Genomic DNA, 23,070 nt, shown 5'->3' with positions numbered 1-23,070 from the left:
ATATACATGTAAATTTTAAAATTTGAATAATGATGGATTTATAATTTATTACCTGCATATATTTTTAATAATTTTAGTTCAGTTAACATTAGCAAGTTTCCTTTAGCTTTTATTGTCTGTGGTTATTGACACTAGGGGGCACTGCTTATCCTCAGTTGCATCTTACTTCAGGAAATGAGTAAAAATACTCAGCTGATTTCTGTGCTCCTACTTTAATTAACAATTGAATTTAGAGAACTCTAGGCTTTTTAATTCTTTGTTATTTTGGTTTTATTTCTAGTGCCTATATGTAGTGCTAACAAAGGGGGTGGAGCTATTGGTTCTTACAAACAAATACAGTATCCAGTGCCCCATACAGTAACTTTTTTCCCCCATTGGAAATGTCATTCTTGGCAAAACCAGAAGGGCAAGTTTGCCCAGTGATGAGGTTTAGATCCCTTGCCAGCTGTGCTTCTAGCCAGCAAGTGTGATGAACAGCTTTAGAAATCAAGTGAGAGAAAGCATTCAAGAGTTAGTGTGATTCATTTGGATAAAGGTCAAGAGAAAGATAAGCAAAGCGTAAGAATGAAGAGCACAAATAGCAATAATTTGTACCTTTTTGCTTATATAATTTCAGTGATCCTGTTTGTAATCTTTAAGCACGTACTTAGTTAAAAAGTGACCTGCAATTCTTCTAGAGTATTTTAAAGACTGTAATTAAGCTTGTATTTTAGGTGATCACTTAAAACTAAGTAGAGAAAAGTGGATTCATTACCATTCATAACTATATTTATAGATTAGAACTGTGGCCACTAGTTGATCATCCAATGACAACATAATTACCTAAACTTTTTCAATTCACGATTATCATTTGATCTTCAAAATACAAAGGTTTGTTCTGTTTGTTATTTTTAAGAATCTTAATGTCTATTTTAAACCTAGATACTTATGTTTCACACTAAGGAACTACCTCTAACTTTTAAAGACATTAATGACTTTGTTATATTTTTGAAATAAAACTCTCTGTCCTCTTGCTGTCCCCCCTACCAAAGGTGGAAAGCAATCATAGCCTATACAATAAAGAAAACTATTTTTCTCTGTTCTCCTAATTAATCAGATCCATGAGAGAACTAGTAAAATTCCATATTCTCCTCTAGAGTTACAGCCATACATCATATAGAAGAAAATATGCAATTAGATCATGCCGTTTTTATTAGCTAAAGATATTGATTTTTAACATGACTAATTAGAATAAAGTATTTTCACAGATCTTAAAGTTTTCATGGCATACATTTTACATCCTGACCAAAAGGGATAAAAATATTGTTAGTATGATGAAGCTTGGTCTGAACACCAATAAAATATCTCAGCATAAACACATGGGAAGTTTTAAATAAAATTTGTAAAATACCTTTGCTTCATGGTACCCCATATTGGGTTCCACTCAATGCGTATTATAAGGAGAAATTATTAAAATTTTTTCAAAGAGAAATGGATATGTGCATTATTGTAGGTTGATTTCTTTCTTTTCTGATTTTCCAAGTGGTTTCTCGATGTTTATTGAACAACATATACTTTTAAATATATTCAGTGGCTAGTTTGATATGATTTCTTGGTGGGGGGAAGCTTTCAAGGTTAATACACAGTTCATAGAGAAATATTATCTGTTATTTTTCATACAAGTATTTTTCAAATTATTTCTGTATAACATTGTAAGAGCATTAGCTAATTTAGCCTCATCTCTGATCTTCACTAATAGATTTATCACTTACTAAAAATTGGTACCACCTAGTTAGACCTTACCAGTCCGTAAACAAAACACTGATTAGTCAATATGGGGCAGCTTTTGTTACAGTCCCCATTTTATAATTTGAAATGTTATTTTCCTAGTACTCACCACCTACAAGCAATCAGATGCTAGCCCATTTATAATAGGCTTTTCTCCTCCTAGGAGGACATTGCTTTTGGCTATAAAAAGTTAATTTCAGATCCTGATATACTTGCATTAATTTTTGAGACAGTGGCTGGGTGTAGTACAGCAAAAGAGTAACACGAACATCACACCAATGTGTGTGCTGTAGCTAATCGTTTATTACCTCAAGCCAGAGAAGCAGTGTTAATGTGAAGGCCACAGTATGTCTATGGAAAAGATGGAGACTGACAGAAAGGTCTTAGAAGATGGCCTTGTAAAGGTCTTGAAAGAGGGGAACAGGAAGAGAAAAATAATAGCAACACTATCGGAAGAAATACATTTTAATACTTACAGTGCTGGACATCTTTGGAATGTTTTATGATTAAAACAAATTATTATCTTGAATAACAGACCCCGTCCTCTCTTCAAACATCTTTGCTTCAGAATGGGAAAGCTCATTGTAGTGTTATCTTTGCAGAACCATAAGTGTTCTCTAAAAAAACATATGACTGAGATGTTCATCAGCTGGGATGTTTGCTGTAATTCACCAATAAATTTGAATAATTTGACATAATTTCTGACAAAGATGAATGTTTCCACATTCATTTCCATAGTAAGGCAGTATCTACATGAAGAAACCAGTTTGACTGACTTTACCTGCCATATTGACCAGAAAAAGAACAAAACAATAGCTATTTAGTCCACAGAATTAAAGCAGTTTATGTGTACAAACTACCTTGGTGGCTTGCCATCTCCAAAACTTGCATTAGAGTATGTCTGTCACTTTGGAACCCATAGTATTACAAGGAAGCAGAGCACTAGGATACATCACCAAGGAACTAATGGCACGTGTGCTTTTAGGTAGTACAGAGTGGCACAGAATAAAGGAGAGGCATTATCATTTGTGGAATTTTGAGTTATAGCTGGGCCAATCCCATGTCTTTCAGAACTAGAGGTTATATCTAAGTCATTTCTTCTTTTTCTCATCTGTACAGAAAGGAAATGGACTGTGTAATTTCTAATGTCTCTAACAATTTTTCCATTCTTTACTTCAATATTGTAGGTAGAGCCACATCAGCATTAATTAATATTTACTGGTTTCAGTAAGCTCTGATGCCACCTGTAAATTCATTCTTTTCTGTAAAAGACCGTAAGAGATATTGCGATGCATTCATGACTCTTATTAGAATGTGCGTTTTAAGGCATTAGGGTCTAACTCACCCACTCCCACACGCCATTAAAAAGTGGTGTCAATATCAAATTAATGTCTAGAAACATTTAATTTGAGTACTGGAAAATTCACCAATGAGTTTTTTTTTTTTTTCTATGCGAGGAGGAAAATGACTAATAGATCATAGTACGTGCTGGAGCTTGTGTAGGAAGAGACAGACTTAGGGAAGCTTTGCTTTTGCTGACAACTCAGTGACAGAAAGTAGTATGGTAGATTTCATCATGACACCCACAGTGAGGGATGGCAGGTTGGGTTCTTGTGAAAGAGGGTTAGGATCAGAACTATGGAAATTCAACATTTGTTCCTCATGCCTATGCATTGTCTTCTTTTGTGATCTGTCTGTGGCAGTATCTTTTTTTCTGCCTCTTGTTACACTCCTGATTATGATAACCTTCCCTACAAGGAGTCACTGTTTCTTTTTTGCCTAAGATTTCTTCTTTGAACTTCTCTTGAATGTCATTCGCAGGCCTCCCTTCAGACACATTGATGTTTTGTAGTTATTTGACCTCCATTCTTTCATACATATATGCCTAGAAGGACAGCATAGAAACTACCTACCAATTGACCAGTTCCCCTTTGCCTTATCTCTTCAATAAAGTTTTTCTGAAAGCACCTCTCTTCTTCTCCTATTTCCGCACCATGTCTGTTTCACTGAGAATCTCACCACGTAAAACCTCTGTGTAGTTCTGTTTTGTACATTGTCTTTTATATTATTCACACTCAGGAAGATAGTGTAAGAATTTCAGTCGGCAGTGCTGTCAGTCTGTCGCCTTTCATGCACTACTCTAAAATTGCAAAAATGTAAATGGAGTAATTAACCTGCTATGAAACAGTGACATATAATTGAATTTCTAAATGAGTGAACTACTGACTCTATTTTATATCTTTGCCATTTCAGAGGATTACCTGTTGGCTAAACTGGTTACTTAACAAAAGGTGTGATGTAACAAAAATTCTGCTTCCTACTGTAATAAATGCTGAAGCTTATTAAACATCATGTACTGTGCTGAGTTTATTTATTTTAGATTTCTTACTGTTTGAATTATTTCATATTCATGTAACTGAGGCAATATTTAATGATAATGGAATATAGACCCTAAATTCCTGACTCAACTAGTGGAATCTCCCCCAAAGAAGTGCTAATGAACAGACACGTGAAGGAATTTTAAAACACAGCTTGGAGAATAATTCTCCTTCATTCACACATCAACCCTTCCTCGGTATAAATTTTTCACTGCCATCTTGCATCAGAGCTGTCATCAGGTGTCTAAATGATAGGTTTCAGGGTTCTCTTCTTCCTGTTAGTGATCTGAAGTGCTACTCCAGCGTTTGCCATTACAGTGGATGTTGATAGAGGACACTTAGTGTACAGTGACTGTTGTTTATAGTTCACTGGTATATGAAGTCAGAAGTGCTCTTTTACTACAGTTTGTATACGTGCTCTATCTGTGAGGTGAAGATGTAGCCATATACGTAAATACCTACTTTCATTCCAGCCCTGTCTTTTCTTCCTTTTAATGTTTACATGGTTTTGTGCAGTAAATACAATCCTAAAACGTCCAATCTCAAATGAATCTATTTCTTGTTTTTTTTTATGTTTGTTTATTTTTGAGAGAGAGAGAGTGTGTGTGTGTGTGTGTGTGTGTGCACGAGCAGAGGAGGGGCAGAGAGAGAAAGAGACAGAGGATACAAAGCAGGCTCTGCACTGTCAGCACAGAGCCCAGTGCAGAGCTGGAACTCACAAACTGTGAGATCATGACCTGAGCTGAAGTCAGACATTTAACCAACTGAGCCACCCAGGAGCCCCTCAAATGAATCTATTTCAAGCCATTTATTCCCACCGACTTACTTTATCACTTCAGAAATGTGATATGTGCTTTCATAAGAAAAATGATTCCAACATATAATCAGAATCATCTTTTAATACCCTAACTTAAAGGATCGTCCTATATTTGTTGGTCAGTAGAGTTTGCATTTAAACAGCCCTCATAGGTAGTTGAATAGAAATTTCTTCCAGCAACAATATTCACTTGAATGTTTAAGCAGGCACATAAGCTCCAAGTACTGAGCATAACCTCCCAGGTAGAAGAGCCATCTGGAGATTCTTGTCCAAATATCGTCAAACCATGTAGGAAGTCTGTGACTTCTTCTTACTATAATGATGTCACTTTCCCCTTAAAAATGGGTGTCAACCTCTTCCCAATGTTTGATAACTCTCATAACTCACAGTTGATTAACACATCTGGTTTTAGGAACATTTACGTGGTCTTGCTTTCCTGTATCGATGGGTCAATGCCTACACTAGAATCTAAAAGTTAACAGTCCCCTTCCAGTTTATGCCGCACTTTTTTGCATAAATCTGAGCCCTGCATTTGAAGAAATATGGTCAAATGAAGATTACCCTCAATTCCTAGAGGCAAAAATTCAGAAACATCTCAGGACATGGAGTAACTAAGATCTTGGAAAGAATAAAAATCTTTTAAGTGTCTTTATTCAATCCCCAAATTTAGATAGCACAGTCTTTATTTATATCATCAAGGCTGCCATTTGAAAAGCCAACCCAACTACTTTTACAGTGAAACTTCCCTGTTCGTGCACACCCTTCCTTTTTCCCTACCAACACCGCCAGGTTTGAGTTTATGATGGCAGACACTAAGTGACTATTGCATACTTTATTTGAAGTTTGGGGTTATTTTGCACTCAGATTTGAAATCACAAGTATACCTTGCTTTTCTGACATACACATTTCATTTGAAATCCAAGAAATCAAATCATTCCCAATGGGTTTGTAAGATAATTTTTGAATTTTGTGATTTTGATGTCTTTATGCTTTTTAATAGTCAGTGTGTCTCCATATTTTGACTGTGTTTTTCCTTTAGAATCTTTAGTTGGGGGATAATGCAAAATTTGACAGGATAGATAATATGGAATTAGATTGTGAGAGACCTAAAATCCAAGAGGAATTTACTTGATCTCATAGATATTAGTGAGTTAAATCATAATGCAATCTTGAGTACACAAATACTAAGTGCCAGGCAGGTTAGAAGGACGATTTAGATTTGAATGGACAGTAGGCTAATGCTTAATTTCAGTTACGGCCTGTAGTGGACATTGTGATACACTGCCCACTTACTCCTTCAATAAAGGATTCTGTTGCCCCCACTGTTAAGAGTGCTTTCATAAGACAGGGATTGACTTGGCTGCTGTGGGGGCTCATATTCAAAGACAGAACAATATGGGTGATTAAAGGCCAACCCATCTAGGCCCAGCTTAGAATGACTCCAAAGGGTCATTCTAGGTGCAGAGCTTCCCTGGGGTTGTATGAGATGATCGTTGGACTTCCATCTTACCTTGACTTCTCTCTCTGCCCATTCCTGCTTTGTTTTACCCCCTACACCTTCCTCAGATGTTGATCATCCTTTGTGAACATCCTGCATGCTGAATTCCATTTCAGAGTCTGTTTCCTCGGGAATCCAACCTACAATATGGTCTGTTTCTTAATGCTCCAAACCAGACATCACTCTAACTTGCTAACCATCACTTTCCCTTATCTATTGCATTTCTGTAAATAGCACCTCTGTTTGTTTCACAAGTAGTTTCTGAGCACTTAGCATAGGTCAGTCATTGTGCAGGGAATGGTGATGTGTTGCTGACTTGGCAAATATGATCCTGCCCTCATGGAGCCTCCATTTCAGTGGGAAAGAAAGACCGTGAACTAATCCTTACCACTGTAACAAGTATTTCAAGAGAGAACATTTAAGATATTATATACAGATAGCCATGATGTAAAGACATGGGATTTGGAGTTAAAAGATGTAGCAGTGCCAACTTAGTAACTATGTGATACGGGCAAGTCATGTTCTCTAAACATCAATTTCCTCGGGGCGCCTGGGTGGCGCAGTCGGTTGAGCGTCCGACTTCAGCCAGGTCACGATCTCGCGGTCCGGGAGTTCGAGCCCCGCGTCAGGCTCTGGGCTGATGGCTCAGAGCCTGGAGCCTGTTTCCAATTCTGTGTCTCCCTCTCTCTCTGCCCCTCCCCCGTTCATGCTCTGTCTCTCTCTGTCTCAAAAATAAATAAATGTTGAAAAAAAAAAATTTAAAAAAAAAAAAAAAAACATCAATTTCCTCATGTAAAAAAAAACAGGTACATAATCCTTCAGCTACCAATGTACTTAAAAAGAAATTGTTCTATACACACACACACACACACACACTCAGAATGTTAAAGGGTTCTACAGAACTTACCTGAACATGCCTTCCTTCCTAAATTGGGAGTTCTTCCCAAAGGTCAGAAATCATGTTTCCTCAACTTTGTAGTAATAGTGCATTACTTAAAACAGCTGATAAATTACAATATTGCTTTCCCTGTTTATTCCAGGTAACAGAGTATACAGTCCTTAAGATAAAGTAATTGAAACTTGAATTTTTTACAAAAATATTTTTAAAGTTATAAAATAACTTTGAAAAACTTTAGTAGAATTTAAAACACACCAAACATCTATGTAGAAATTCAAAATAAAGGTTTCTTTTTTCCAAGTCTAGTGAGGTATAATTGATGACTGAAATTGTATATATTTAAGGTATACAACCTGATAACCTCGATATCTGTATACATTGTGAAATATTCACCACAGCCAAGTCAGTCAACATATCCATCACCTCACACCTGACTAATGTAAAAGCTTTTAAGAAAAATTTGTTAAATAACATAATCTCCTATACTCTGGTTATCTATTATATATCTTTGTGGCAAGAAACCTTATCTCTTTACCTTTCTTGTTCCCAGACCAAAATAAAATGGTGTGCTTTAAAACGAGTGTATTAACACGTTCTCAGCCAGATGTGTATTCCTTGCTTCTGCCTGACCTAATGAAATCTTTTGCCGCAAGTTTTTAAACCATTCAGTGATTGACAAATTCTGTATATACAAAAGTATCTCTGGCATATGCCAGTTGATAAAGGCTCATAAGTGATTTTTATTGAATTTTTTTTTAAGTTTATTTATTTTGAGAGAGAGAGCGCACAAGCAGGGGAGGGGCAGAGAGAGAGGGGGAGAGAGAGACAGAGACACAGAGAGAGAGAGAGAGAGAGAGAGAGAGAGAGAGAGAGACAGAGAGAATCCCAAGCAGGCTCTTCACTGTCAGCACGGAGCCTGACACAGGGCTCGAACCCATGAACTGCAAGATCATGGCCTGAGCCAAAACCAAGAGTCTGATGCTTAACCGACTGAGCCACCCATTCGTCTGTCATAAGTGATTTTCAAACTGAGTATTGTGAACATGCTTACTACTTATTTGTATCAGAAACATTTCTGGGTGTATCGTACATTTATAAGGTTTTAATAAGTTTTCTCATTGTTCCATCTAAGACTATGTATTGTCACCAGTTAAACATCTCCTTTGCCAAGCCTGCCCCAGTTTTTTAGACTGGCAGTGTTTAGTTCTTACTTACATCTTTTTAATATATCCACTTGATTTATGTTCATTATAATTTTTAAAGCTATGTTTTATAATATCCTGCCTTCTTATGATCAGTCTTATGACATTACATCGTAAAACATTTTAATCAAAGAAATCACTTTGATGAATCCTTACACTGTTTTCTTAATATGTGACCTCTTTTATTTTTTTCCTTACAATTAACTTGCCACTTTCATGATTGATGAAGTTTTTCAAACTGTTGCCTTTTTTCTGTCGCTATGTATTTTTTGTAAAGCACTGGTCTTCTTTTCCAGTTCCCAGATTGTCAATCACTTGTATTTGTTTGTTTGTTTGTTTTCATTTTCTTTTAAACCTACCTTCCATGTATGCTTTTTTTTGTCCCTGTAGGAGCCTGCACGTGGCAGCATAGTCTAGGCAGAAAAGGAAAAGGAAGTTATTACTGCTCTCTTCTGGCCACCTACAATACTAAATCAACTTGCCATTCCCTAACTGGTGGCTGGAGACTTATCTTCATAAATACATGTGACCCAAGAAGTTTCAGTTTACATACCCTATCCCTTGGGGTTCTTGCCTGTGGAGAGCCTTTTCCTTCCTGAAATTAGACAAAGGTTGTAAGAATTGTAGCTAGGGCTTCAAAGCACAGGAAAAGAGAATGTTGTCTTATCCTGTTGCTACCGTGGAGCTCCAGCTGGCCATGTTTATCTACCCAGGGTGTGAAGCTGTATGTCCGTCTGTGAGGGGCTCAGCACAGCGCTAAGGCTTGCCCTTAAATTTTAAACTTAAGAACTTCTGGAAATATTTCTTGTATGTTTTCCTACATGATTATTTTTATAGTGATAACTTTATAGCTTTGGGGTATATGCTTAAATTGTTGAGCATTGAAACTTTGTAAGATCTACCTGTTTGCTAGAGTAACATTGAACTTCTGTTGTATATATAGTGACCATATAATTTATCATCCAAACTAGGATACGTTTAACAGTGGAAAGAGACATGACTGATCATTATGCCAGGGCAGTAGTTATGAACCAGGAATGTCCCGGGCTAATTAGAATGTGTAGTTATCCTATTTATACCTAATCATTGTCTCTACAATCATTTAAGCAAGCCCAAATCGCTTTACATAATTAGGGGATGGAGCAGGGGATGTAGTAGTTGTAGGACACACAACTGCTACCCAATTTGTGCAAATGTTGATGTCACTGAAGAGTACATAGATAGCATATTTAAAAGGAAGAGCAGATTTCAGAAATTAAAAATGAATGTCAAGGTAATAATGATAGCAGCTGACAATATTGATTGCTCCCATGCTTTGTCTCAGTTGTCCTTCGGTGATCCTATGAGGTAACTACTACTATTATTATTCCCATTTTTGTATTCTGATAATGATGAACCAAAAATTAAAATTTAGGGACAAGGAGTTCCAAAGCTCATGCATGCTTTTAACTGCAACGCTATGCTGCCTTCCTCCCGACATACTTTGTATCTCTGTGATTGTCTTCTTTTTTTTTTTTTAAATGTAGTCAGCTATACTTCCTCTATGTAGGAAACAAAGTGGTACAGGGACTCGCTGCCAGCTTGGCACTGCTATGCCACGGCTCCATGCTTTGTTGCTGGCCCAAGTAATTCTGAAAGGGCTCACTGATGGCAGGAAACGAGAGCTGCCACAGTATGGCTTCACCAATTCTGTTGTAATTTTTAAGCGCATAGTGCTATTACAGGTCCAGTGTTCTGATTACAAGATCTTAAACAAACACAATAAGCACCTCTTTCTATTTCTCGGCCAGGTAGTTTTAGAATTACTGAACCATGTACTCTAAAGCAAAACCAGCCTGTCATAAGTTTCTTCTCTTTCATGGACCTGTGTCTTTTTAAAAACCAGTATTTGTCATTAAAGGTATTCTTGGGTAAGCTTCTGTTACCTTTTACACTGAGAAAGGCTAGTTTACAAATATGGAGTAGTTTGTCTGGTGTGTTTTTATGGTATCATCTATTATAATTGTGTACTATGTGCCACATCCTCCACTAGTCGCTTTATATTCGGTTCATTTCAACTCAAAATAACTCTATGAGTTAGATGTATTTACCATCTCCCTCTTACCTGTGATGCAACTGAGACCCAGAAAAAATTGAAATAATTCACTCAAGGGATCATTGCCGGAAGCGGCAGAACAGGGATTTGAAACAAGGGAATCTGATTCCAAAATCCTTGAACCTAACCACTGCATCCCTTATAAAGACTGCTTACTCGAAAGTTTCTACTTTCCAAAAAGAAAAAGAAAAAGAAAAAGAAAAAGAAGGAGAAGAAGAAGAGAAGAAAAAAAAAGAAGTGAATGCAGATTAGAAATGTGAACTGAATAGCATGTGAGAGCTGAATGTCACAGTTGTCTGGATTTCCTGCTGGGCAGTTTAGTCTTCATATTTCATCTACTGAAGTGTGTATATTTCACTGTAATCACTAGAGGTACTTCAAGGGCCTTGGGTGACAGGACCGAGGTTTCAATATTGTGGCAAAAGTGATATTTGTTCTGTGAATAGCACACTATTGGGATTGACATGTACAAAAGAATCTTCAGGAAGACATTAACAGAAAAGACTCTGCCAAACCCAGCGTCGGCTGATTAGTCATCTTGGCCCAACATACATTTCCAACCCAGTGGGCCTGATAGCACACACGGCAGTGTGCCATGAGCCAGGAGATGTACAGGCACAAATGTAAAGTGATGGGAGAGGTTTGTGGTAAAGTATCATGGCTTATCAAACTACATAAAAACTACACTCAACTAGAAGCACTGAGTGTAATTATAATCTGCACAACAAAAATGTTACAAGGTGTCACATTTTCACACTTTTCAAACCTTTGAAACAGCTTAATCCGCAATCTTAACTCCAGGAGCTCGAGAGGGAGCTAATCTATTTATGCACACACACACACACACACACACACACACGCACGCATTTTTAAAAGACATCTCAACTGTGCTATTAATCAGAGTGATGATTCATTCATGCTCATGCAGTAGTAATGATCCTCAGATTTATAAATGTGCAGTAGTATCAGATCCTAATCTGATGGAAACATGCATTATTTGATTTTCTTTCAGAATATTCTTTCCTGTACAAGCGATTCACATGCTGTAACCCTCACAGTGCATATGTGTAGCACATGTCAGAATTTTAAAGGAAGGTAGTGACTTTTGCTGATGAAAGACATTAAGACATTTCCCTCAAAAACATGTTTAAAACATATTATATATGCTAATATAGATACGGACCTGTATGCACCTATCACATCCCTACCCCCAACTCACACTGCCTTCTTTCTGGAGGCCCCCTTGGACTTTAAAATCTAAGATAATTTATTCTGAGCACTTTAACTGCTGGGCCACAAATATGGGAAAATGAAATAATGCACTTCTTTTAGGTTAGGGTGAAGACAAACCCAATGCAGGGTTCACTTCTTTATGTTGAGAGAACTGAACCTTGTGTTGGGTTGGATTCATAATTTCCAAAACCCAAGACCCTCAGCTAGAGATATGAAACTGCTTCCAAAGACTCATGGCAGAGTGTCTAACATGAACATCCCCCTGCCTTCAAAAGCTTATCGTCTAAGCTAAGACAAGTGGACAGCAACTTTTTAACTTAATTTGGTAGAAGTAAAGGAGTCTGTGCTTTCCTTTTCTAAAAGTAGTTCATGATAGATGGGTGGGAAAAATGAAATAGGTACAGAAAGGGAATAAAGAAACTTTTAAAGGGACATGAACATTTGGATTTGGCCAGGTACCTGTGAAGATAGTAGGCAGGTCCTTCCTCTGAGGGCCTTGCAGAAAGCATGGTGAGGGGAGGTACGTGGACAGAAAAGATCTGTGTGATTTCGGGGGAGAAATGGTAGCAGGAAGGGCCATAGTGCACATGGAGGGGAGCATGGCTGGCTACTGCTGACAATGGCCCTCCCACACCACACCCCCCGTCCCCTGATCTTCATCTCACCAAATACTCTTAGGGTCTGATAGGCTTTCTTTTCTTGTTACAGTTACTTAATGTTTAAAATCTTACTCTAGAAAAAAAAATAATGCAAACTCCAAAAATTTTAAGAGTATGATGAGCCTGTATACAGATGGTATATGTTTTTAATCTGTTCAAAGTACTTCATATTTATTGGGTTAGTTAAGCTTTTGTCAGACTAGGAACACTCAATATCGGGAATAAAAGAGCAAATTAATTTTGTAGAAGCTAAGATGAAAGGACTATGAAGAGATAAATACAATTAAGAAAGGGAGACAGTGACTCAGTCACTCAGTGACTCAGTCTTGATTTCGGCTCAGGTCACGATCTCACAGTTCATGGGTTCAAATCCCACATCGGGCTCTATGCTGAGAGTGTGGAGGCTCCTTGGGATTCTCTCTCTATGCCCCTCTCCTCTCTCTCTCTTTCAAAAATAAATAAGTGTAAAAAAAAAAGCGAGGGGGCAAAAATATCAGGTGGCAGCATCAAATACTTTGTATTTTCAAATCATCAGTATGTTTTAAAGAAATATTTAATTTTCCCTCTTACCCCAGACATCATTTTTCTTTAGAACTGTAACAATAATTTTTAAATGCTGCTGATAGTCTGGTTTAGCACATGACTGATTTCTATGTTGGTATGATTTTTAGAATTTCAACATTCTTTACTGATCTGGATTTGAATTTCTTTAACCATTTTTAAATGTCCAAGTCAATGAAATACTGTGTTACTGAAATACTGTAAAGAAAAGGAGATTAATCAAGTGAGTTCATTTATGTAAGAGCATTATGATATATTACTGAGAAATAGACCCCATGTGACTTTCATGAAAGAACACAGGACTTAAAGGCAGGGACAATGCAGAGTTGTGTCATTTTGTATCTGTGTGGCCTTTAACCAATTTCTCAGTCTCAACCAGTTTCCTCCTCCACAAATGGGAAAAATAATTCAAGTTTTGTATATATTTCAATATTATTTAAGAATAAAATAAGAATGATTATTCATTTTGAAATTGATGAAGTCCTACTCAGATGTAAATAAACATTGTACACACAAATAAAAATAAATAGTATCTTAATTATAATTTTATCATACATAACCTCTTAAGCCATGAAGCTTTGAGATGTTGATGTCTAGGAGATCAAATTTTTTTATCACTTTTATTCAACTATTGATACCATACTAAAGACATTATAACAAAAAATGGAAGGTCGTCCTTTATTTTTGAAAGATTGGTATAGGTGTGAAATTGATCTTCATTATTTGAAGAGTTCACTTAGCAGGTACTTCAAAGTTCATCCAAGACTATATGGGAACATTGAAATTACAGGGTCTTATTATTTTTAGAGACTAAAATCCTTTTAAGAATCTAATGAAAGCTTAGGACCCTCTGCCAGAAAAATATTCCTATCATGTACAGACAGAATTTTGCAAGGAATTCCAAAGGAGTTCCTATCCATGGATCCTAATAAAAACCACCTTGCACCTCCACCTGTTCTATATTCTATCTAGAGTCTGTCTCTTAAACAATCTTGATTCCTGTGTTCGCCCTACCCCATCATTGCTATTCTCCAGCATTCTTCATCAGTGCTCACTCCCAGTGGAGGCAGTAAGAGAGGGAAGGGCTATGAACCAAGCTAACACATACAAGAAGCCAGAGGCTTTGGACAGAAATGGCAGTTGCAAGTACCTTCAGTGAGGCTAGAATAGAGGTAAATCAATCCAAAGAACTAAACTGTTAAGATTTTCACCAATTTACAATTCTACTACTCCTACTAAACAGTCGAATATTTGAAATTCTTTGTACTGGGTTCACTTGTAGCCCACTCTTCTTTGAGATCCTCTAGAATTTGACCACTCTTCACCTCTAGTAATATAATGTGAAAGTGATTTTTATACTGTAAAGGACTAAAACTGTATAAGAGATATCATGCTCGATTCTGTGAAGAAAAGTTACACAGCGTCACATCCATTGTGTGAAATGTCAGCCAGATGGAAAAACAGACCAAAGGTTTTTTTCTCTGATAGTCCATCTAACAACTGTATATTTTTCCAAGTTTAGAATTTTAATTACCACATTTCCTGCTTTCCCACTAAATCCTCAGCCTGTTTGACTCTTAATTTTATGTCATTTCACAAATGGCTTTCCGTATTCTGTGTCTTCAGATAACGCCACCTTACACAAGTCAGCATTTGTTAACAACAACCACAACAAAATCCAGGGCAAATATTTTAAAATGCAGACATATTCTTAGAATACCAGAAGAGCATGCTCTTGTTTTGTAACTTTAGCAACAATCGCTCTAGATCTCTAAAAGTGTTAACTGTTTAGAAAATGAGAGTAAGGACATGTAGCTTCTTCATGAGCCAGGTGGATTCACTGTTGTGGAATTTTGAGTTCTATCTGATGTCAGTTTAAATTTTTATATTCTAGTGCCAACATGATCCATGACAATCTATTCTTTAAGGTAGTTTTATTTTTTTTTATTATATTTTAATTTGAGTGTCATTGATACACAATGTTACATTAGTTTCAGGTGTACAACTTAGCAGTTTGACAAGTTTATACATCATGCTATGCTCACCACAAGTATAGCTACCATCTGTCCCATTACATTGCTATTATAATGTCATTGACCGTGTTCCTTATGCTGTGCTTTTTATTCCCATGACTTACCCATTCCATAACTGGAGACCTATCGCTCCCTTTCCCCTTCACCCATTTTGCCCAACCCCCTGCCTCATCCCCATGGTTTATTCCCTATTTTTATAGTTCTTATTCTGCTTTTTAGGTTTTTTGTTTTGTTTTGTTTTTTAGATTCTATTTATGAGTGGAGTCATACGGTATTTGTCTTTCTCAGTCTGACTTATTTCACTTAGCATAATACCCTCTAGGTCCATCCATGTCTCAAATGGCACAATCTCATTCTTTTTTATGAATGACAGTCTATTTTTAAAATAAAATCTATAAGGTAGCAAACTACTTAATAATGAATGTGAAGTACTGAATTAGAGTATTATTTTATGCTTTTAAAAATATGATTGATATTGCAAGATGAATTTTTGCAGTTACATTATGATGTTGACAAGCAACATTGATTTTAAGATTTCCACATTATATAAGCAGAAAACAAAAGGCCTAAAGATTTAAGGTGTGGAAATTCTGCTGAAGCAGCATTAACAGTGAATTCGATTCCCATTAGGTAGTGTTCAGTGAGAGGGGATGTGCGTATGTAGGGTTTGAAGACATTTAAAACAGAGAGAGACATTTTTCATTCAGAATGCCAACAGGCATCATTTGGTATCAGAAGCCTGGCTTTTCAACGTTCACTGTATGAGCTTTCATCACCACTCAGAAGTCTCACTGTTTTAAAATGCAGTTATATACTTTTGAGAGACAATTCATAGAAATTAATAGCAAATGATTAAGAAATTGCTCTTTTTTAGAAGGAGAAAAGACATTTGATGCCAAGAAACAGTGAGGGCATGGCTATGAAATTTAGGGCTACTGCTTCCTGATTTAAGTGTAATTTTTTATTAAGCTTTCTTATGCTTGTGTCAATCAGAGTCCCTAGTCTTAGTAGATTAAAACCTCTCATGATTCTTTCGATGTGGAGCTATTATTTTTCACTTTCTTTATCTTGCAGACGACTGATGAATTCTTCAGTTTTCTTTAAGCCAATGGCTCTTTTTTAAGTTTCAGAACCATTTAATTTTATAGAAATAGCATTCTAAAGAAAAAAGTTAGAGTGTAATACTGTAGCGTGTCAACGTGAAGAAATACATTAGAAAGCCAAATGATATTGATAGGCTTTGAAGAGAAAGATCTTTGTGGGCATTTAAAACACCAAGGAATTACAAGACTCTGTTGAAGAGCAAGCTAGTTAAATTGGAGAAGTCAAAGCAAGACATCTTTCATTACTGACATGCCATCTACTGAAAATAAGTAGAAGTTAGTCCTAAGTAGCTAACAGTGAGCCCCGGGTGCTAACTTCCCTGAAGCACTGAAATAGGAAGTGGTGGAAGAAAGTTGTAAAAGAAACCCTCAGGGATTCCTCCTTTTTCCCCCTGTGATCCCTTTAATCCTTGAATTGTCAAACCGCATGGAAAATAATAGAGCTGCGTAGTTCTAAGACTTAAGTGGTATTATCTTTTTAAAAGAAAATATTAGGTCTTTTCACATCTCTGGACAAGAACAGGGCATGCGTTTGGTACAGAAAAGAGTAACTTTGAACAAGAGATGCCTGTTACTTTTTCAGTTTTAATATATTATTATCTATGACTAAGCAGGCTGCACCCAGTAGGGAAAAAAATTATAGCCAATATTTTATTTTCCTTTTTTTGAAACAGATGATTCAACGAGAAGCAGATGTAAAAAGTAAGGTAACTGCTGTGGCGTTGACAGACTCTGTTCACAATGTGTGGCATCAAGAAGCAGGCAAAACGATTCGAGAATGGATGAGAGAGGTGAGACGAGATTTTTTTTTCAATGCTGAGATGAATGAGTGAGAGCCTTTATATCTTGAGCCCCCACCAACTTATATCACCTCCCGCCCCCAAACTCCCTTTCTAGAGGCGGAACATTTAGAGAGAATATAAAAAAGTAGACACGCTTGAAATAATAATAGAAAACCCTTCTGAAGAACAAATGTGTTTCTGAAAGCCCTTCTCCCTTTTTTTGGCTTTCTGTAGCATGTTATGTATGCATGTAGTATACAGTAGGAACTTGGGCTAAAGAAGGTCATGATCTGTTAGGAGGTTATTATTCTCTGATTTTTTAATTTTTCCACCAGCTATTTAGCATTGGTACAGCTCAGTTACAGGAAAGTAGCTTAATGTACATTGGGTCTCACCCTTTTCTTGAAAGGTAGTCAGTATGTGACACTTCTTAATGGATTGGCTCACTACTGCCAGTAGGGGGAGAAGTAAAAAGCTGATAGCGTTTTGCCAGATGGACCCTTGGGCCTGGAGAAACTTAAGGGCTGGTCATGGTCCAAGCTCAGGATAAGAAAACTTCTTTTACCATTCCTGAGGGCTAGTGAGCCTGAAAACTATCATGATTCATTGAACATGCTCCTTTTTTTTTTTTTTTTAAACTTTCAACCTATTATTTCTTTTATTTTGGTTATAGATGTACAGCTGAAACTTCTTGTTTATTTATACTTATCTTTCTGATATTACAAGCAATTGACATCATCTACACCATGCTATATCACTTGTCCAGTCAAATCATATATTTCTTTAAATGAGAACTAGTTGACCTTCCTGATTTTCTCCCACTTGTTCTTAATAGAAAACCCAGACATTTATTCAGCAGACCTCTTACCATGGGTATGGTGGGCAACTTCTACCAGCCCTTATGGTGTGCTGTAAAGACTGGAGAGTTAATGTTTGGAAAGAGTCTTGAATATATAGAAGGACTAAGCTGTATAATCCCATAGTGGTATAATCATAATATTACCAGTGTGTTTTCACTGTTGTTGTTATTCTTTCCATTAGAAAAGGGTTAGAGAGGGAGGGAGCCAAACCATAAGAGACTCTTAAAAAACTGAGAACACGCTGAGGGTTGATGGGGGGGTGGGAGGGAGGGGAGGCTGTGTGATAGGCATTGAGGAGGGTACCTGTTGGGATGAGCGCTGGGTGTTGTATGGAAACCAATTTGACAATAAATTTCAGATTTAAAAAAAAGAGAGAAGAAAAAGTACCTTCATGATGCAAATATCTAAAATATTTTTACTCCATTCCTCATAATGTTATAAATATATAAAGGTGGACTTTTCATCTGTTCTGACATCCAGGTGATTTCTAACCACATTGCTTTTCATATTTCTCCTTTCACAATTTATCCACATCCTTAATTATCTTCTCCAAGGGCCTAATTTTTTTTCAAGAGAAATTTTGTGTATTTCATGCCTATACGTTTTTTTTGTCCGAGTGGGTGTGAAAACATCTCCCAGCATTATGTAAGTAGTAAGATTAATAAGCGTACCTTTTCCCCCACATATAACCACTATAGAACTTAGTACTTGTCCCAAACTAGAAACATCCCTGTTCATCATTTCTTAATTGGAACTTCTTCATATCTCATTCCAGGTGACGAACATAACAAAATTTATTTTGATTTATTATGATTTACCGTAAGTTGTTATTCAAATTCCATTTAGTTAATGTACATTGTAATATTAGTTTCAGATGTACAATGTCGTGATTCAGCACTTCCATACAGCACTCAGTTCTCATCTGAGTGCACTCCTTAATCCCCATCACCTATATCACCCATCCCCGCCCCCCCTCCTGCCTACCTGCCCTTTGGTAACCAGCAGCTGCTTCTCTATAGTAGATTTATTTCTTCAACTGTTTGTAACGAAGACTGGAGTAGGTGCTGCCTTCAAAAATCAGAATATATTAATCTATGCCTTTTTTCATCTGACTGAAATAGGCAATAGTTGAATTCATCTTAATTTAATCAGCACTGGCACTAATTTCTTTGTAAGCATAGCTTTTATTAAAATTTTTAATATTATATAATTTTATAAATGACCTATTCCTGAATAGTTCTTTTAATTCCCTCATTTATGCCTTAAGCATGAAATTGCACGAAGAGTTTTTTATTATGACATACCGAAATTCAGACTCTAACTCAGTCACTTACCTAAGTGTGTGATCTTGGCTAAGTTATTTAATCTCTTTGAGATTCAGTTTTTCATCTCTGAAATATGATACCTGCCTTGCAAGTACAGTTGGAAAATAGCATACATAAAAAAAATGCATGGACATTGGCACTTTAAAGAAGTTCAATAAATCGTAGTTCTTACTGTTGTTACCTTCTTGCCCGCAAGTAATATAAAATACATTAGTTGTATTCTTTTGTTTTATGAATGATTTGCATATTCAAAATATCTTGCCATAGGGTAGTAATTCAGTGCAAGGAGTCAGAAGAACTGAGTTTTGATAATGATCTGGCTTAGTCACTCACTAGCTAAATCACTAACTGAGATCTGGCATATACCAGGTACTCTACTGAAGGCTTATTGTCTTGGGAAAGCCACCTCATCATTCTGGGCCTGTTTCAGATATAGTAATTCCTATCCCATCTACTTTGTGAACTACTTTGTGAAAAAAAGTAGTGTTCTAGAAAACACTGTAATATCCCAGAGATGAAAATTATTAGATCTCTGTTGTGGAGCTTTGAAATTATCCCTGCTTAGAGCGCCTCTCTAAAACAAGAATAAAAAAGGAGACTTTGGAAGCCTTTGCCAGATATCCTTGTAGGAACCCACCTAAATGTGTGACCCCCTCAGGGAGAATTCAGTATGGTTTGGCAAAATAAGAATCTGGTGTTTCTCAGCACTCAGGATAAAACTCTGTCACTTTTTCTTTCTTTTTTTAGTCTCTGTCCACTCTGCAAGACTCCTTGAAATAATGAAGAACAAACAACCCTGGGTTCAGTGAATAGAAAAGAGCTGTTGTCTTGAGCAAGGGTGTTGAGAGAAGGGTGTGGTAGGGTAACGTCTGTGTCCCTCAGCACCTCCTCCTCTGGCTTCAGTTGCAATCGGCTCAAAATCTTAAGATATTTTGCAAATATGCCTCCCAAGAAAAACAACTTCACTTAACTGGAATGTTGTCCATAAAAATAGTAGTCTGGTTATAGATGAAGCCTCATTGCTTTTGGCCTCTTAATGATTAACTCCCTTATTTCACCAAACACCACTTTAAAAACATTAGAAGTGTCTCCTGGTACAAACTGTCTGGTCATTCTTCTTATACTACAAATTGATAAAACTGCTTTTTGTTTTGTGAGCATATTTAAATTAATATGATAAAGATACTGATTTTAACTATTCACTTAGTATAAAAAGCTGATTTAGGGGCGCCTGGGTGGCTTGGTCGGTTAAGCGTCCGACTTCAGCTCAGGTCATGATCTCGTGGTTCGTGAGTTCAAGCCCCGCGTCAGGCTCTGTGCTGACAGCTCGGAGCCTGGAGCCTGTTTCCGATTCTCTGTCTCCCTCTCTCTCTCTGACCCTCCCCCGTTCATGCTCTGTCTCTCTCTGTCTCAAAAATAAATAAAAGTTTAAAAAAAAATTAAAAGAAAAAAAAGCTGATTATTTTTTTTTTAATTTTAGCAATTAGCACACAGAAAGAAAGTTAAGTACTATATTCTTGTATTACTTATATAATTTTAAAATAACAATTTGAGGGCTACTTTTGACAATCACTCTGAGTGAGAACTACTCCCAACCAAAAGACCAAGAATCCATACTTAACCATGACTCATGAGGAGAGGTAAAAAGTAGCCTGAGGCAGCTCCTAAAAGACACTTCGTATCTCACGCTCCAGGACTGTCAAGTGGGTGAGACCTGCAGGATATTATGCTAGATGAAATAATTAAAAAAAAAAAAAAAAAACAGACACAATTAAAAATACTACATGAATACACTTACACGTGGAATCTAAAAAGGTTGATTACATAGAAACAGAACAGTGGTTACCAGTGGCAGGGAGGTGAGATAAATGGTCAAAGGGTACAAAGTTGCACTTATGAAGGGTACATAAGTCTAGAGGCCCTATGTACAGCATGATGTGCAAATATATCTCCAGATACTTTGCACAGGATACTTAGTACCTATTCAATACTGTATTGAATACTAGAAATTTGCCAAGAGAATAGATTTCTGGTTCTTTCACACAACACACACACACACACACACACACACACACAAATGGTAACTATGTGAGAAAATTAATTAGCCTGACCATTAATTAGTAACCATTCCACAATGTATGCCTGTTTCAAATCATCACCATCACATTGTACACCTTAAATACATACTTTTAATTTTTTTTTTAAAAAGGCTGAGTGGGCAAATGTCATTTCCTGACATATTCTTGGCCTCTGAAAATCTCCAGCCAAGCCAGATGTATGGTTCTACGTAACTGTCATGAACCCTTACCCAGCACCATCAGATCTAAGTGGCAGTCCTTGGAAATACAATCTCCTGAATTGTAGTTGTTCTTGTCTGAGGACACAATGCCTTCCATTTTAAAGCTCTACCTCTAAGGCATTGGTGGATCTCAGGCAAATAAAATAAAAATGAGGAAGTACCTAAATTCAACCAGGTCAGCAAATATATCTCCAGATACCTTGCACAGGATACTTAGTACGTATTTTTCTCTTTAAATATAATAGACTAAGTTCTAATCTTCTTATTAAAAATTTTAATTCATTTCATATCTACCCTGAAATATTGTTCCCAACATTTTGTATTTCATAAAGAAGACAGTTTATAACCACAAAAAAACTGTGAGTTCATTATTTCAGAGTAAAAGACCTTTAAATTGAGAACACTTAACTCTAAGAAATACTCTCTGTATTGCCAATTTTTTTCCCCTCAAACCCAGAGAAACTTTGGTTACATTATGCATCCCAAACTCTTGGCTCTGGCCAGGGGCTTCCTTCTCTCTGGTTGGGATGAGGCAGGGCTACATCAGAGGCCCAAACATGTTTCACTTGCTATCTATAGTAAAGCATGCCTGGCTGCTCCTTAGAATAGGATCTCCAGGGGCTTAGGACACACTCCAGCATGTTCTGAATTTAGGTAGGACTTTCCTACTCAGCTGCCTCTGTTGCCGTCCAGGACACTACACTAGTGTCCGTCTCAGCTGAAGAACTGGGGTGAGGGCAAAGTGAGGGTGAAGCAAGAAGAGGAATAGAATAAGCATTAGGAAAACAATGAAAGAAATTTGGTTTTTAACTCTAGTTTTTAAACTATAGAAATGCATCTCAGAATAGGAAGTTGGGAAAAAGAAAAGAATAGGAAGTTGGATTTGATATGATGGAATTTCAGACAGATTGAATTCATGTGAATTCAGGTGTAATGGCTGTGTGTTTTCTCATATTTATTTCCATGTATCTCGCATACATTTACATTAATAATAATATTATTATCACTTCATTTATTTATTTTGTTATGCTCTGTCACATGGCAAACATATTTTTTTATTGTTTTACCCTTTTCTCTACATATTTTTCCCGGTGGGATAAAAATGTTACACGAACGTGCACACACATGTCCATGTACACTCATCAAACTTCTTTCAAGCCTTAACTGTCCTTCACAGGTGCTTTGTCATTCCAGAGAACTTTTGGACATACTCACTTTATAGGATGTTTATTTTCTAACCTATTTTTATGAGAGATCAAAGACTAAACATGGATCTAGATAAAAACTGAAATTTCAGAATCATAAATATTAACCTATCTTTTGTTTTAAATGTTTGATTTAAAGGTGACCTGGGTAAAATCCATTTTATTCAGCTTTTTAAAGTCAGTGATAATGAGTTAGAAAATGATTAATCGCCTGCATATTGTAATGTACCATCATTTTCATTAATACTAGAAATATCCTATAAGACGTAGTTTTACATATGTGAAGTGTAGGTGAGCAGTATTAAGACTGACATATCACCTGGGTAATAGCTGACTTTCATCAGATTTGGAGATA

At 36.6% G+C, this 23,070-nt stretch overlaps 1 protein-coding gene across 1 annotated transcript in view; it reads left to right on the top strand.

Moving 5' to 3' along the window:
* FAM172A (family with sequence similarity 172 member A) overlaps positions 1-23,070 on the top strand; it is a 429,609-nt gene that overhangs the window by 255,869 nt on the left and 150,670 nt on the right. The window contains exon 9 of the mRNA XM_047089022.1: positions 16,919-17,035. Within this exon, the coding sequence (XP_046944978.1) occupies positions 16,919-17,035 (117 nt within the window). The remainder of the gene's footprint in view (positions 1-16,918; positions 17,036-23,070) is intronic.

Source organism: Lynx rufus, unplaced genomic scaffold, assembly GCF_022079265.1.
Source record: "Lynx rufus isolate CCGP_SWC_20201006 ecotype Redwood Valley unplaced genomic scaffold, mLynRuf1.p SCAF_1, whole genome shotgun sequence".
Taxonomy (NCBI): Eukaryota; Metazoa; Chordata; class Mammalia; order Carnivora; family Felidae; genus Lynx; species Lynx rufus.
This window is presented reverse-complemented; position numbering and strand designations above follow the sequence as displayed.